Raw genomic sequence first — 16940 nt, forward strand, 5'->3', positions numbered from 1 at the left:
ATGTTCCTGTCTTCTGTGAGTCAAAGCTCATTTAAAGTGGATTGAAGCAAAGTGGGAAGCTGTTCTGTGGTCAAGGGGATCACAATTTAAATTCTTTTTTTCTTTTTCCATCAGCACCTAAAAAAAACCTTCATCTCTCATGTTATTGGGGAGCAGCAGTATCTGTGGAAATGGCAGTTTGCACATCTGGAAAGGCTCCATCAATGACATAACGTATATAGAGGTTTTACAGAAACATATCGACATGACATCTTTTTCATGGAAAGTCTTGCATATTTCAGAAAGATGATGCTTAACTGCAATCAGCAGCTACTACAACAGCATGGCTTTGGAGTAGAAGAGTCCAGCCTTACTGCAGGCCAGACCTTTCACTAGTTAAAGCATCATGGAACAAAAAAGTAGGAAAAATAAGACCCAGGAATGTTGAACAGCTAGAATCCTCTATCAGACGAGAATAGGACAACATTCCTCTTCTGAAAGTCCAACAGCTGGTCTCCTCAGTTCCCAAATGTTTACTGGCTGCTGTTATAAATAGAGGGGATGCTACACAGTGGTAAACATGCCCCTGTCCTAACTTTGTCTGATATGTGTTGCTGCCATTAAGTTAAAAATATGCAAAAAAAATAAAAAAATCCTAGAATAGAAAAAGTCCTTATTTTAAAAATTGAATGTGTTTTGTGGGTACTAATCATATAAGATAAGGGTTTATGAAATTTACTAACTTTGCAGGCGTCACAGCTGAGTCACATCGGTTTAACAGAATCTGAAGTATGAGGCAGCAAATAAACACTGTCAATGATGTGCGACCCTGCACGGTGTCCGAGGATCGACAGCAGCGATGTTCGACTGGTTTGGGCTGCGGACAAGATGGCCGAGAACTGTCAACTGTGGTAATTGTCGGTATTTTCTGATGACAGTAATTTTTAAACGAGTTCCCGGCAGAAATGGGTTTATCTCAGAGTTCAGAAGCATCCGAAGGAGGGACGTATGGATATCATGTGCACGGTGTAAGGCTTATAACGTGGCTCGTTTTTCTCTGAAACTGGAGCTGAATGTACAGCAGCTTATGAACTGTGTTGTATGCTAACAGGTAGCTAGCTTCGTAGTTTCAAAAACCTGACAGAAGAGACGGAGTTTACGTGTCATTGTGGGCGCAGCTGTGCATTAGGACGTATTTGTTTACGGTGTTATTAAGAAATAAAATGTTAGCACAACGTATAACTTGTCGCAAAGAAAGTCTTTTAAGAAGTCTAAGTCCACCAAGCTTCTGTTTTATTAAGTGCCCGGAAGTGATGCTTTGACAAGTAGAACTAGCGCGACGACAGTATTAATGAAAATAAATATTTACCGGCTTAGAACGAACCGCTTTCCTATAACCATTTCATGCTTCAGCAAAAAATACAAGCAGTACTTTGGATTATAGTTCAGAGATGCTTAAATGGTTAGTCGATCGACTGATAAATCGATGCGACTGATCAAGATGTGCGTTTGCGACGCTGTTATTTTTTTTTTAAATTTAAAATAATGATGCAATATTTAGTTTTTCTGTACATTTGCTTGCTTATATATTAATTTGAATTAAAACATTCCAGTAAATCATTTTCTTCAAAGATTAAAGTGCAGACTTGCTTGTATTTATTTTGACAGGTGCAGCCAAATTCCCCTGCAGAGAAGGCTGGCCTGCAGCCTTTCTTCGACTTCATCCTGTCTCTTGACACAAAGAGACTTGTAAGTTTAATTACAGCCATATAATAACAATTGCATTTACTGGTTATTCACTGCGACTGTAGATAAATATGATGAACATGAAAAAAGAAGAAGGTTAACACAGCTGGTTGCTATAATTGTTGTCTTCTTTAATTATTCCACACCAGAATGAGGAAAATGACCTTTTGAAGGAGGTTCTGAAAGCCAACATGGAGAGAGCAGTGAAGATGGAGGTGTACAGCACTAAAACCACGAGGGTTCGTGAGCTGGAGGTGGTGCCCAGTAGCATGTGGGGAGGGCAGGGTCTGCTGGGCGCTAGTGTTCGCTTCTGCAGCTACCAGGGGGCCAATGAAAATGTTTGGCATGTCCTGGTGAGTTGCGTCGTCAAAGAACTACTAAAACGCATTGTGCTTCACTGTAGTCTCAGCTTCTGTAGCTGTGAGTCCATTATAGCTTCATCTTTTGTTTCTGTTTTCTCATCTACACCCTCACTTATCTTAACTGCACTACTGTATAGCTCTGTGTAAATAATCATTCTGTACATTCGATAATCTTTAATCCTACAACTGTTTACAACTTGCATAGTTCCCATTTCTGTATAGCTGTATATCTCAGATTCTGTAAAGTTATTTATTTCATATTCTGTATAGTTTTTCATATTTATATCCTGTTCATATCCTGTACATAGCTTGTACTCACTACAGCCTGTACATACTTATAGTTATAGAATATTCACAACATACTTCATACCGTGTACATTATAACATACCATAATAGACCCATTTCTGTAATATACTCACATATCTATATTATTGCTAATATATATTGTAATATATCTATATCACTAAAGCACTTCTGGATGGATGCAAACTGCATTTCGTTGCCCTGTGCATGTGCAATGACAATAAAGTTGAATTCTATTCTATTCTATTCTATTCAAGGATGTGGAAGCCAGTTCACCGGCTGCACTGGCGGGGCTTCAGCCCCACAGTGACTATATTGTGGGAGCAGATCAGGTTTTGCAAGATGTAAGATGTCTTATTAGAACCATGCAACATTACTTGTTGGCATGAAAATTTCAAATTTGCACCTCCAGTAGTTAATTCAGAGTTTGTCATTTGCAGTCAGAAGACTTTTTCTCACTGATTGAGGCCCATGAAGGAAAACCTCTGAAGCTGCTGGTGTACAACACACAAACGGACCTATGCAGAGAGGTGGTGGTCACACCAAACGGAGCATGGGGAGGAGAGGGCAGGTATGGCAAAATGCAGCTGACAGTATATAAAAGATGGATGTAATCATTGTCATGTCACCCGCTGGTTTCTGGACTCCACATTCTAACGCGTGTTAGTGTTCCCCCCCCCCCACTATTTTTAGATTTTTCTTTGATGCAGATGCACCCTAAGGCCCAGGGGCCATATTTTTTTCAAAGACTCAGATCCGATCCACTGGAAGACATACATTTTAAACTTTTAACTGTATTTTCACAAGTTTTACAACTTTTCCTATTTCACTTATGGCAATTTTAACTAAACCAATTAATAATTAAGTAATAAATAAATGCTTCAATCAAAGAAAAGTTCCTGTTTTTTCACTTTATGATATAAAAATTTCAGGGTTTTTTTTTTTTTTTTTTTACAAGGGGCCCACACTAAAGAAAAACAAAACCAGAAAAATGTCCGTGAAGTTTTCTCAGTCATCCAGGTCATTGTAGTCTAAGGAGCTTGGAAAGAAAATTGTCTAGACTTCTGGACTTCCTCTACCTTATCACATGAGCCAAGGTGTGAGAACGGGGTTTCACAATGAGCTCACCTGATACCTTGACTGATTGTGACCTACACACGTTTTCACACCTTGGCTCATGTGATTAAGTAGAGGATCATTAGGGTGTCCATTGTCCCTCTCGGGGGCACACTCCCACAAGGCTTAAATCTGGGACTCTCCACCTTTTGACCCTGCAGCTGAAGAAGCTTCTCGGATGAGAGGTGAAACGTCTTAAAGCCACTTAAAGAAGTCCAGACACTTTTCTTTCCAAGCTCCTTAGAAAACCAGAAAAAAGAAAAATTTTTGTGACATAACAAGAACTTTCAGTTTAAATTACAGGATAGTCAGAGCAATGAGCTAGTAAAACTTTTTCTGTAATTTAAGCCCAGAGAGTCATGCTGACAGATTTCATTATAGTGTAGAAAAACAAGGACAAACTGTTGAACTTGCACTATATTTTCTCATATTTATTATTTACACATTTATTATATATGTAGTTTACACCAACAGAAAATGGTCCAGCCCACTGTGGGCTATCAGGCTCACATTCCTAAAATAAGACATTCCCAGAATAGGGTCTTACTTGGTGATGGTCTTGCATGTTGCAACTATGATTTCATGTGTAAATTGTTAATCAGTTGTTGTATTATATCTTAAAGCATCTGCAAATGTTTGTCTGCAGTTTGGGTTGCGGTATTGGTTATGGCTACCTGCACCGAATCCCTGCTAATCCAGAAATATCAACAGTCGAGCCTTCTGCCCCTGATGTTGAGGAGAAACACTCTCCAAAGCTGCCTGCGCATGGATACACAGAGGTGACAGTAAAATACAGCAAAATCTCACATTTGAGAAGCTGACACAGGTCAATAACTTTCACCGTGTGCGTGTGTCTCCAGGCACCTCTCATGGCACCTTCAAGCAATAGTGAAGAGTTAAACCTGGAGCAGGTCACCCTCGAGGACTCTTATCTACCTCCACCCATTCAAAGGGTCACCGAGCTTGGTCAGTTAAGATTCTGTTCACCTTAGCATATGCTGTGTTTGCAAAAATCTTCTTAAGATGTGTGTTTTATTGTTGGAATTTTCCAGGTTTTTCTGATTCTGAAATGGCAGTGATGAACCCCGATCCTTCAGACTTGGTGGACAGGCTGGATCTGTCCATGTCATCCATTGACATGACAAACACCTCGCTGGCGATGCACGAGGAGAAGGAAAGCGAGATATCTGGTGTTGGTAAGTCAGTGTGGCAGCTGTTCATCACTGTCCAGTGACTTTCATGCATCAGTTTTAAGAAATATATTCAGTTTCATTTATATAGGTTCAAATCAGAACAACAGTCACCTCAAAGTGCTTTATATAATAATAATAATAATAATAATAATAATGGATTGCATTTATAGTGCTTTTCGAGACCCTCAAAGCACTTTACAATTCCACTATTCATTCATTCTCACATTCACACACTGGTGGAGCCACAGTTGTAGCCACAGCTGCCCTGGGGCAGACTGACAGAAGCGTTGGCCCCTCTGGCCATCACCAGTAGGTGGTAGGTGAAGTGTCTTGCCCAAGGACACAACGACCAAGACAGAGAGAGCTGGGGATCGAACCGGCAACCTTCCTGTTACAAGATGAGCCTCCCAACCCCCTGAACCACGGTCGCCTTTTAATTTGGGAAAAACTTGAGGCAAAAACTTAACAATAATACACAGAAAACCCCAACAATGAAACATCTATGAGCAAGCACTTGGCGACCGTGGGAAGAAAAACTCTTCTAACAGGAAGAAACCTCTAGTATAACCAGGCTCAGTGAGAACTAGCCATCTGCCAATGAAATATGTTGTATGTTTAATATAATTCTCTCATCCACTTCTGTTTAATTCAACCATATTTGTTTTACTACAGAAGAGTTGGAGGACAGTGTTCTGCTCCCATCATTAGCAGACCACCAGAATGAGCCACAAGAGCACATCTCCCAGGCAGCCAGAGACCTCACTCCTGCTCTCTTGTCTGCTGATTCAAACGTCCCACCAGCTGGACTCTCCCACCTGCTCACAGAGTGTGCAGAGCCACAGAGCTCTCTCATTGAGTCTAGTGATAGCCAAAGTCCAACTATAGGTGCGTTGTCTTTTTCTCTTGAGCCTTCTGTGCCCGCTGAAGACCTTCCTCGCACATCTCCTGTCGATCTCATCCCATCTCTGGTCACCGAGGAGTCCACCGCAGACAGGTCTCCACCTCAGGCCATCGAGGACACTCTCGGGTCAGTGGATGAGATCGCAGAGCCTCTGCATGTGGCTTCTGCTCACCACTGTGACCATGAGCACGATGATGAGTAGGAACCCAAGAAGGCACATTTTGAGTAGGCTTAAGTCAGGCCAGACAAATGCAAAGTGTCGACGACAATCGTGTTGTTTTGTTTTTAAAGAAATGATTTTTAGGATAGATCATCAGAGGGAAGACTTTATCTTGTCAGTCTGTCTTGTTTGCATGTAAGACTGCGTCAGCAGATTGGTGACACTACATAAACCAGCTACAGCATTAATGCAGAAGATGGGTGAGGAAAAGGCACTGTAGTAATCTTCTGTGTGTTTTGTATGTGAGAATTTAGTTACTGCTTAGTTGTAAGCCAGAACAGTTTTTAAAGGTCAAACTTTTTCCTTCCGAGTGCAAATTTGGATCATACGGGTAATGAGACTGCTTCTGGTAGGCCGATGTGACAAAACTTGAATTTTTCCAAAGACAGACAGTGCAAAGCACAGCTGCACCTTTTTATCAAGGACAATTATCAATATTTTTTTGAAGTTACTAGACGGTTGGCCACTCAGATTAGTCGCCATAGTCTTTGGCGGTGGTGCAGTGTTACCTTTAATGTTTTGAAGCAACGTCGTTTAAACTCTTACCCAAAGAAACACTTTTAATTATAAGACATGGGACATTTTACTTTATATCCTTCAGACTGGTGACACTACATAAAGGGCTTTCACTGTGGGACGATGCTGAATAGAAACAGTCAGCACAGGTTTTACTTTTGTTTTTAACACTAATATTTAATTAGATTTTGTTCAGTGATGTACTTTGTAATGAGTCTAAAATGGATGTTTACTGCTGTATAGCCAGATTTATGCCCCCTTTTAATTTCCATGACCTATGCAACACTAGATTATACCCACCTTTCATTTCATAGACAATGCATTGCTAATGTGAAATAAGCATTTAATTAAATATAAGACTGCCAAGTTAGTAATACTTGAGTAATTGATTTTTGTTTTGTTTTTTTGTTTTGGTTTTTTAGGGGCATCTTAATAGTTTTCATTGGTCAAGTAGGTGCTAGTGTGTAAAATAAGAAAGTATTTTTTGCAGATATTTTTATCAATGAATTGTCTGTTTTATTAGGAATGAGTGCAAAGTCTTGATGAATGTGAAATGGGTGAATCTTCGATGGTTAAACAATCACTGGGAGAAAAAAAAAAAATGAGTCCCTCGTTTCTCTTATTTCACTTGGATCAGCTCAACACAGTACAACTCGAGACAGCCATTTATAATCCTGGTAAAACCTGTCATTGTTAAACCATTCCAATTTATTTCTTTGAATGCCTAAAATATACATATTTCACAAATGATTACAATAATGGATATTGCAGAGTTATGGCCTGATTATTTGTACCCATCTTGGATTTTTATTTTTGGCCAATTAGAGCTCACTCAATGCATCCTCCCTCCTGCTATGGCATTACACACACTCGTGGCAAAATTAAACTCCAGGAAATTACAATGAAAAGATCTGTTGTTGTGGCTTGGTGACACACCAAGCGACAAGATGTGTTAGCATTTATTACACTTTGGTGAAGTTCCCACAGTGGCTGAATGTTCGTATGTTATCTCAGATGAGATTCCCCTTCAAGTTAAATTTATGCTCCACTGAACTCCTACTGAATCTAAATGAAATATACATTAGGAACAACCCTCGCTGTCATCAGAGTCCATGCTCGTGAACCAAACGCAGAGCATCTAAGCATGAATTACTGTTTAAGATATATACCCTATATATAATTTCCCCAATTGCTAAGATGACCTACACAAATACTAACTGCAAGTTTCAGATTGCAGTGAAATCAACAAATGCAAATCTTACCATTCAAGTCATTTAGCGTTCATGACCATGAATGTGCTGCAGGGATTTGGAAAAATAATTTTTGTGTGTTTTGCTTTTTTAAGTAAACTGTACAAAAACAAAAAGAAAACAGCTGAAAAACCAAAAGAAAAAGTAATTTAAATGAAAAATGTTGTACATATATTTACAAAATAAAGAACATTCATTCCTTTGAGGATAACACCGCTAAAAACAAAAGACAACGTGGACTGCTTCTGTCGATGAGGTTCAAGCTCTGCACTAACTGGATGTCTAAGCCGAGGTTAAGTTCAAGTTAATGCAGACGACGTCGACTACAGAACAGAGGAGGGTTTTTTTGTCTTTGAGGGACTGTGAGGCTACCCCGAGACCAAGTGTACTCCTAAACTGGTGATACTGCTGAGACAGGACTGGAGTGTCTGTAGAACAAGGACAGTTTCCTGGAATGTACTAGAACAGACAGTCTACTACATCCGTGTGCATACATACACAAACACGCACTGCAACTTCAGTCGCTTCAAAAATAAAATGCCAATCAGGAAAGGGTGGGCAGGGACAGTCAAAGATGTGAGGAAGAAGAACAAGGGGGAAAAAAAAGGATGCAGAGAGGAGACATTTAAGTCCAAACTTAAAAAAAACAATATGGACCACTTATTTCCCAGGTGTCTGTTGGCTGCGCCGGCCTGTTCTTCTCAGTTTCCTATAATACAACATGAGCCATGTCCCCACAAATTTTACTGGATTCTCACTGTTACTGCAACTCTTGACCACACAATGGGGTTTTAGGGTACTACATGTCAGAGGTGGGTGGTGATTGGCAAATGACAAAGAGTTCTGCTTTTAAAAATGACGACTTTCACGTGGACTTCTGCCTATAGTGAAGTGTCAAGTCCCCTCCGCTCTTCCAGATAAAATGTTTAACTGTTCGCAGGTCCATGTTGGGATCTAGCACCTGGACGAATCAAAAACAAAAGAAGGTTACTAACATGAAAGAGAAGTTGTGTTCAGTGCATTCACAGAGCGTGTTGATGTGCCCACCTGGTCTTGACACATTAGCTCAATCTTCTCTTCAGCTAGCATGGCCATGTCCTCCTCCTTCTCCTGCTCCCCGGGTTTATCGTTGGCCGAGGAGCTGGTGGTCTGTGACTCGTTGTCCAAGTTGATGATCTTCTCATAAACATGTTCCATGACCTTTCTCACCTGGAGCATGTCACTGGCCGACAGTCGGTCCCTGTGCGACAAAGAAGGTATAAAAACGGGCTCTGAACATTGCAGAGCTGCACGTGACACGGATCTTTGCTGAAATACGAGAAATTACAAACTTACTTTTTTAGAGTTTTTGCACCAGAGGAAGAGTGGGGCTGGAGGTAGAATGGGATTTTGTTGAACTTGGGCATATTTTTCTGTCATGGGAAAAAAAAAAAAAAAGACATGTAACTCAAACGTGAGAACAAAATTTAATTGCAAATGTCACATCACAAAGATACAAGAAAATGGTATTGCTTCATCCAGGGAAGAACAGTGATGGATCTGTAACACCGCTGAGCTTTTTTCTGGCTTAGACCGGGCCTGTTGGCGAGCAGTGTGGTGATTACGCAGCCAGGCACAGCTGGTCCATGTACTTTAAAAGCAATGACTCCGTGTCACCTTGTTTGACACAAATGAGTTCTGACCGTGTGATAAAAATAACATGTATTAAACTTGAGTAAATAAATCACAAAGTGGTTGAAGAACTTTTTTAACGGCAATGCTGCAGAGTTCCCTCTGCTTTCTCACTGCAAGAAATCTCCTGCAATCAGGTTTCACATTTGTATCATGTTGTGATAAAGTGCACAGTCATAGCCCTTAATGTCATACCTTAGTCCCTACTGAGTATAGAGCAATTTTTGAAAGGCAAGTACACATTTTTAGTGCTCGTCGTTTCTAACTGCCTTAATGTTCACTCATTCACTAACAACTGAGTGTTAGTGGATTACTATTAGAGCAGGCAAGCTGTGCAAGTCTAGTCTCTTTATACAGAACAGAGTGTTTAGTTTGAAATAACAGACAGTTGGTCAGGTCACATTTGTAAACAGTAACCTGATACATGAATAACATTTTGCTGCTTCAGGTTTTAAGGTGCTGTATATTCTGGCCACTACTGACTGAGAGAGAATCATCATAGGAGTCACAATTCTGCTTTAGTCTATAAGCAACTCAAGGAAGTACTCATTACCATCATCTGTACCAAGTATAAAACATGTTACACAAACTCAGAAGTACTGAATCTCAAATACAAACACAGGGCTATTTTTGCCTGTTTTATTCAGCTTTTAGTTCCTTCCCACACTAAAGCCGTCCAACTAGAGTATACTTATTAACACTTTGTAGTGTTTAGCAACAAAAGCAGTCATGATTTTCTTCCTGCAAGCTTCCAAACCAGTGGGCTTCAACTACTCATGCCACATTTTTAAAAAAATCTTCTTTTAATTTTTGAATGAAATGTGCATGAAATATAGACACGAGCACTTGGGCTTTCTAATTTTAATAAATTATGTAGAGCGATGTAGTCCAAAGTTAGACGAGCAGATGACGGATGATGCCCAGGATAAAGGGCAAATAAGGGAAAGGCTTTAAAAAGGGAGCCAGCTGCTCATTTCCAGTTCCATATTTTTATTCTTGGACTAGCTTTGCATGCTCCACAGTTCAAAAATAATGCTTATTTATCTTATACTGAGTCTTGGAGCAGCCTCTCATGTCAAACATATATGAAATGAGTTGCTTAGGTTTCTTTCACACTCACTGTCAGACAACTTTCTGATGATTGGCTACCCTTTGCAAACAAGAAATGTAACACATTAGGTGCTGTGCTGTGCTTGATTATATTTAGGATAACCCCTCTCTTTCAAGTTATGACCCTATGATCAGCCAATAGTGTCACAGAGATTATTATCCACTGATTTTATTATGTGAAACTTTGACCAGGTTTACTATGATCAGCCACCAGTGGAACACTGCATATGACAGGATAGATGAAAAGCACAACATGCACACTTTAATAAAAGATCAACGGAAAGGAGGTTTTAAAAAAAAAAAAAAAATCAGCAGAGATACTCACATCTACAGTTATATCAATAACCCACTGTGGGACTGTCTCATTGAGCAGCATGGATTCAGTCTCTCCGCCTGAATCTCTACATAGCAACCTGCAGCGTAAAAATAAAGCAGATCAAAAGAAACGCTGGACTTGTGCGACCATTTCTAATGACATGTGATGACATCACAAGGGGAAGATTTGACTTTCTAACATGACCTTAACTGACGATCTAAAAGTTTGAAAGTTTGTTGGTGAGAGCTTACCTAAAAAGGGTTCTGCCTCCCGCTTCTCCAAAGATAACTGGTGTGTGTGGTGGCACCTGGAAATATCCGTTCCCTTTCTGGACCCTGTTTTCTTGCTCTCCGTTCACTGAGGGAACAAGAACATAATCAACAAACCCGATGACATCTTGGCTTAGAATGCGCTCACTGGCACAGTTTGCAGCCAATTCATGTTTGAGGCCAAGTGGATAAAAAGACGAGGGAAACAAGACAAAGGAAAAAAACATGCCCCGATGACGCTCCCCTCGGTGCAGACATTTGGCAGTTTGTGCATTCACTGGATAATTGAATCAGTCAATCAATCTCCTCACCATGGTTCACCTCGTTCTCTTCCTCGTCCATGGGGTTGATTCGGGTTCTGGGCCAGAACTCCAGCAGAGCCTGAAGCAATAGTCCGCCCAGGTTCACTGCAAAGGGGAGAAATCAGCGTTGTGTAATGCTAACTTAGACCTCTGGCTCTGCATTACGTAACCTTCATTAGTATAGAAAATGTAATCTCTTACACTTTGGATCCGATCCATCGGAACTTGAAAACCCTGCGTCCTTTGCAGACACCCAGGCAGCAAAGCAGTCACTCTCATCCAAAGTGATAGTGAGCATCTGTCGAGCACATAACCACGACAGGAATCAACCAGGAGAAGTTAGAACTCAGCTAGAAAACACTGAATGTCAAATCATGTGACGGGCTCCTGTATTACCAGGTTTGAAACTCACCCCAGTTTTCAGATCAACAGAGAACCAATTTGGCACATAGACCATCTTGAAGCGCTTTTTAATCTCTTCGTCAAATTCAACCTTCCCCAAGTCTTCGCCCTTACATGCCTACAGGTCAAATGTGAGCACAAAAGGTCATTTCAAACTACAGATATATCGACAGGTGTGCATTCCTACAATTTCACTTTAATTCACACAGACTCATCAGCTCATTCAGGTGGATGAGCACCAATAAAACCACAGTGGAGTTCTCCGCCCCAACACCCACACCTGGGAAACTTTCAGAAGAACTAAAGGTTCATTCGGGGTCCATCAGTTCTTCTTCCTGGACAGCAGCCCCAGGAAGATTAAAAAATAAGGCAAAATCATTCATTTCACAAACCAAAAACAACAGCTCTTCTTTATTTTACACAACTATAAAACCATTCATTCTTGTTGGGCATCACCACCCAGTTCTGCTGTATCTCCATGTTGTTATGTCTTAGAACAGTGAACAAAAACAGTCTGCATTAGCAGCTTTTTTTTTTTTTTTTAATTTGGCTTTAAAATTCTGACATATTCGACTAATCAGTGACATTTAGTGATGCAAGCCACGCCCTGAAATCTCCTTCACTTATCCTCCCACCTATGAAGACCAATAAAGACCAAGATAAGAGCACATCCCATATCCTACTATCTTAATCATTAATGCCAGAGTGTGTGGTTTACCTTTAGGACGTCCCAGAAAGCCACATTGTTGTTAGTGTCTTTGGTGAGTATGTGTCTTTTGTCATTCAGAATGTGGCACTGAATAATACTGGCACCTCCTGCAACATCAACAGCGCTGTTAGTTAACAGAGGGAAAAGAGATTTGGAGGATTGTATACTTTCACATAAAAAAGAAACAAAAAACAAAAGTACCCTTGATGACTTGTTCTGGCTGAGTACACAGTGGTGTCAGAGGGGTGGTGCAGTCGTTGTCATACTCTCCGGATGATCTGAAGTTGTGCATTCCCTTTAGAGACTAAATACACACCAAAAAAACCAAAAACTTTTAATAATTGCTTCCCCACTCCTTGTTCTTCTCTTTTGTAATACAGAATTACAAAGCTGCTTTTAAATTTTAAATGAACTGCAGATGAATTATGGCTGAACACAGTTAGGTGTGGCCACATGAACAACCCTCTATCTATACTTCACTACATTGACAGTGGATCACTGATCTCAGAGGTGTCACGCATGCTTACCCATTTATTAACAGATGACTTGGTGGTGGAGACCCAGATTGCTGGAGGTGGGTCCGCAGATCTGTCCAGTTCCATCTGTGCAAGAAAAGGCAAAAGGCTGAATGACCCTGAGACCCATCCTTTTATATTTTGAATATTATGGTTAAATATATCCTAAAATTAACTATTACACAGGTTGTTATGCAGTTATTACAAAAATCTAGCCCTTATTTGCTGGACCCTTACTTTGAGCACTGGGGCCTTCTCCTCACAGATAAGGACACGGATGTCTGGGTTACGCAGGTCCGTACAGTAGATCTTTTTGTCTCTGCCTCCAGAATATACGTGCGTAAAGGCCTCATTGACCTGCAGGGCCCACACCCCTTCGTCGTGCACACGGTAGGTGGCGATGCACCTCTGCTGGCCGAGGGACCAAAGGCGAATGGTCCCATCTGAACTGCCTGATAGGCACTGTGGGGAGGACCGGTGACTTTTAGATTCTGAAACTCTGCTCTTTGGCAGCCGCGGCATTTTAGATTATTTAACTCACCTGAGTGCCGTCTCGATTCAGCAGCAACGATTTGACATTGTCCGTGTGACCTTTTAGCTTCATGAGCTTAGCGCATGTTCGAGGATCCCACACTCTCAGAACCTGAAGAAAGACACAAGAAGGGTAACGACAGCAGGCACTACTTCACTGTGTTTACATGCATGATAATCCTACTGGGCTAAAACAAAGCAAGGTACGCACTCAATTACACCATTCATGCATTTTCTTTATATTACATTTTTGAAGCAGTCTTTATAGTTTATAATATCCACAGATTTGTGACAGCCTAATGGAAATGCTTTAAGGATATCTGAACAGAAACCAAAGGTCAGTGAAGAACTTGTATTATCACTTGCTTACAAATTCTTAAGAGAAGTTAGAGAAGTTTTCTTATAATAGTCATTTTACTAAAGCCATGTAACCTACCTACATAGAGCTGAAGACTACAAGTTAGAATATGAAAGAACTTTTTACTGGTTTTGCATTTTAAGAAATTAGTAAAAATAAGTTAACAAGGCAATTACTAGATTATAGTGTAGTAATTCATTGTCTACTGCTCAGGTTCAAGGTTTTGAAAAAAACTGAACTCAGTGAATGGAAGAAGGCTAAAAAGGCTTTGTTAAGGCCTGAGGTTTATTTGGAAATCTGTCAACTAGACAAAACTGTGAAGCTACAATTTAAGATCACAAATGATACCTGGATTACAGAGCAACGCTTAAACTATGCTATTATACATCACCCCTAAGACAATTATGAGCATTTTAGGGACCCAAACAGGACTAAGAGACGTGTAATAATCCACAGAGACCCTAAAAAGCAATTCTAATCACTGAATGAGTGATTATAATTGGTACCTGTGACGCTCCTGAGAGCTGAGTTATTGAAGATTAGAGTCCTTTTAAAAGTGATTGTAGTTAGAGAAACAGATTGTTGCTCAGTGAAGCTGTTTATGTCTCAGTATTTTCAAAAATTTAACACAACTGAAAGTTCGCATTTATTCCTTAGTGTAAACACTGGGCACTGTGTAAATCTGTCCATCTGTGTGTCACAAACCTTTTCTGTGGATCCTGATACAATAACCGTGCCCATCTGGTTCATAGCCAGACTATAGATTGAGTCCTTGTTCCCACTCAGCGATGAAGCTGTTGGAGACAAATTATAATAAGTCCAAAGGTACAGACTGACTTTGACATAAACATATCGGTCATGCTGAATACAAATTACACTCAGTACAATTCACATCTAATCTAAGCTTCTGTCCAGAGGACACACTGCAAAATCTTTACTTACTGGTGACAGTGTTGTTGGAAGCAGTGAGTGCTGTTAGTGTGTTCACATCCCAAAGAAAGATCTGCCTGTCCAGACCTGCTGATGCTACCAGCTCTTTGTCCTTAGCGTAAGCCAACGCTTTCACGTAGTCCTTATGTGTTCGTAACGTTGACATACAAAACCCTTTGTGTGCGTTCCATACTTTGACTGTCGTATCTGATGAGGCAGATATCACTGAAAGCAAATTTTTTTTAGATTAGAAACGGGGGTTTCAAAATAAAATGTTGGGTGAACTGAACAGCTTAAAAAAAAACTCACAAGTTTTTCCATTGCAACAGAGGACTATGTCATTAACCCAGTCTGTATGATGCTCCATCGATGCAATGTATGGGTCCTGCTACAATAACAAGAGAGGACAAGGACAGTTAAAACAGTCTTAGGCATGGGATTTGAGAAATGCATACTAAAGCAGCTGCCTTGTGTAAAATGAGTTGACTGTTTTAGCATAACGGAGCAGGGCAAGAAGCTGTACTTTGTGCTGGTAGACGCTCCATATCCGGATGATGGAGTCCCTCCCTGCAGTGAAGAGCCGGTTCAGAGCAGGGTCGAGCTGGAGTGCATTCACCCCGTTTCGATTGTACTTCTCCACCTCATCTCTAATGACATATGATACCTGGAACACAGAGAGGAGAATGGGCGCTGGGCTCAGACTCCTAATCTCGACCTGTTTTGTTTTGGCCCACACAACACACCCACCCAACACACCCACCCTTTAAGCTCTAACGCGCTAACACTTGTATAACGTGAACTTGCACTGCAAGGACCTGCAGAGTTAACGAGACAAACACAGAGCTTAACTAAATGTCACACACACTGGCATATAATGCAAACCGGTTTCAGTTTAACAACAAGGAAAGTGCATAACTTTAATGTGTATTTTACGGCAGCTGGGCATACTGGCAATGGTTCACGAAAGACCTGCCTGGACGCGTACGTTTCACTAGCAATTAGACGGAGCCCGGATACAGTAGCTAGCTTAGCTTCCGTCAACGCCGTAACAGCTTCAAACGGCAACCCAAGAGGGGTGTTATTATTTTGTACTGACAGGCGATATCTGTAGTTATCTTATAAAGTATTTTACACTTGCTCGTATGAATAAATGTTTGCAAAAGCATGTAATCATTTGGAAGCGACCGTTAGCACATGCTGCTAACACCTCTCGTATGCTAAGCTAGATAGGTTAGCTGGCTTGAGTCATGACACCTAACTGCAACGCTATCTTGTGCATGTGTTTTTTACTCCCTATCGGGTGTTTGTGAAGAACATCTTTAAGCTGGAGGCCCCGATGTTGCCGTTGTCACACATTTATCAATAATGTAACGCCTCTAATTTACCTGTACTTTCCTCCGCCCAGCAGCATTTTGCCTGTGATGCGTGGCCATCTTGCATGTTGACAGTGAATTCATGTGATGCTACATCCGGAAAAAAAGAAAACATATGTACCTGGGCTTTCTGGGTAATGTTGTTCTACACTTTCCTAAACTGTTAACTTAAAAGGATTTTATTTTATTTATTTTTTTGTCTTTCCCCACCACTCACTCCTGGGGATTTGTTCACTGGCACAGTGGTGCTATTTTGTAATAGTACACTTTGGGTATCAATCAATTTAAAAATGTAATAATCAATGTAACATAATTTATGTATTTTAAAACTAGTTTTTGTTTTGTTTTTGTTTTTTTGAAGACCTAGAATCTAAATACGTCTCTCTCTAAAGCACTTTGGGTCAACTTATATTGTTCAAATGTGCTACCATAATTAAAACAGATGTGACAGTGAACACAAAAAAGGTACAGAGACATTTTACATAGTGCGTGTTTGATATAGCTATAATTGTTCATGAAATAATTCAGTGGGGTACATAGGGGAAAGAAAGAAAGTATTGACTCTAACCGTCTCGAGCCAATATCAATACCAGCTTTGGTATTGAAACTATCAATATTTATATCGATCCGAGTGCCTGTATGGCACAGTGATTGATACTTCCGCGCAGTTTACCATGATGCACGCTGGGTAATCGTTATGGCTGTATTAATATATAATATGCAAATATAAACATCTGTTTATATGGGCGCAGAGGAGGATTAACACAAGACCGTCCAATCGTCCAATGTTCACATTATCTGGGTAAACTATTTACCAGGCTTTTTATCTTTTATTAGAATGACTTAGAAATAAGCTTAAAATATGTC

General features: G+C 40.4%; 2 protein-coding genes across 4 annotated transcripts; one reads left to right on the forward strand and one right to left on the reverse strand.

The window, feature by feature from the left end:
* The first annotated feature begins 755 nt into the window (after window positions 1-755).
* LOC120741859 (Golgi reassembly-stacking protein 1-like) lies at window positions 756-8182 on the forward strand. Of its 2 annotated transcripts, none has more exons than XM_040044947.1 (9): window positions 756-890; window positions 1648-1728; window positions 1875-2078; window positions 2649-2735; window positions 2832-2962; window positions 4154-4286; window positions 4368-4473; window positions 4560-4703; window positions 5373-8182. In XM_040044947.1, the coding sequence occupies exons 1-9, from the start codon at window positions 771-773 to the stop codon at window positions 5801-5803; spliced, it is 1437 nt and encodes a 478-aa protein (XP_039900881.1). In that variant the 5' UTR covers window positions 756-770; the 3' UTR covers window positions 5804-8182. The 2 variants fall into 2 exon arrangements, with proteins under 2 accessions (XP_039900881.1, XP_039900882.1); XM_040044948.1 differs by having other exon boundaries at window positions 834-1007.
* Window positions 7025-16204, reverse strand: LOC120741857 (WD repeat-containing protein 48). 2 transcript variants are annotated; one of them, XM_040044944.1, is made up of 18 exons: window positions 16086-16204; window positions 15224-15364; window positions 15010-15085; window positions 14713-14925; window positions 14476-14564; window positions 13423-13524; window positions 13119-13343; window positions 12894-12968; window positions 12568-12670; window positions 12376-12473; window positions 11668-11775; window positions 11457-11553; window positions 11265-11360; window positions 10936-11041; window positions 10694-10781; window positions 8923-8999; window positions 8635-8827; window positions 7025-8548 (listed from the first exon to the last, which is right to left on the reverse strand). In XM_040044944.1, the coding sequence occupies exons 1-18, from the start codon at window positions 16155-16157 to the stop codon at window positions 8453-8455; spliced, it is 2055 nt and encodes a 684-aa protein (XP_039900878.1). In that variant the 5' UTR covers window positions 16158-16204; the 3' UTR covers window positions 7025-8452. The 2 variants fall into 2 exon arrangements, with proteins under 2 accessions (XP_039900878.1, XP_039900877.1); XM_040044943.1 differs by having other exon boundaries at window positions 15010-15088.
* Window positions 16205-16940: the final 736 nt, after the last annotated feature.

The sequence above is a fragment of the Simochromis diagramma genome, unplaced genomic scaffold (assembly GCF_900408965.1).
Source record: "Simochromis diagramma unplaced genomic scaffold, fSimDia1.1 OVJJ01000663.1, whole genome shotgun sequence".
Classification (NCBI taxonomy): Eukaryota; Metazoa; Chordata; class Actinopteri; order Cichliformes; family Cichlidae; genus Simochromis; species Simochromis diagramma.

Excerpts from the sequence above, each read along its gene's own strand:
- LOC120741859 (XM_040044947.1), top strand. The coding sequence starts at position 771 with ATGAGGCAGCAAATAAACACTGTCAATGATGTGCGACCCTGCACGGTG. Across the intron at positions 1,729-1,874 it reads CTCTTGACACAAAGAGACTT|AATGAGGAAAATGACCTTTT; the intron begins GTAAGTTTAATT and ends ATTCCACACCAG. Across the intron at positions 4,704-5,372 it reads AAGCGAGATATCTGGTGTTG|AAGAGTTGGAGGACAGTGTT; the intron begins GTAAGTCAGTGT and ends GTTTTACTACAG.
- LOC120741857 (XM_040044943.1), bottom strand. The coding sequence starts at position 16,157 with ATGAATTCACTGTCAACATGCAAGATGGCCACGCATCACAGGCAAAAT. Across the intron at positions 11,554-11,667 it reads CTGTTGATCTGAAAACTGGG|ATGCTCACTATCACTTTGGA; the intron begins GTGAGTTTCAAA and ends TGTGCTCGACAG. Across the intron at positions 8,549-8,634 it reads AGCTAATGTGTCAAGACCAG|GTGCTAGATCCCAACATGGA; the intron begins GTGGGCACATCA and ends TGATTCGTCCAG.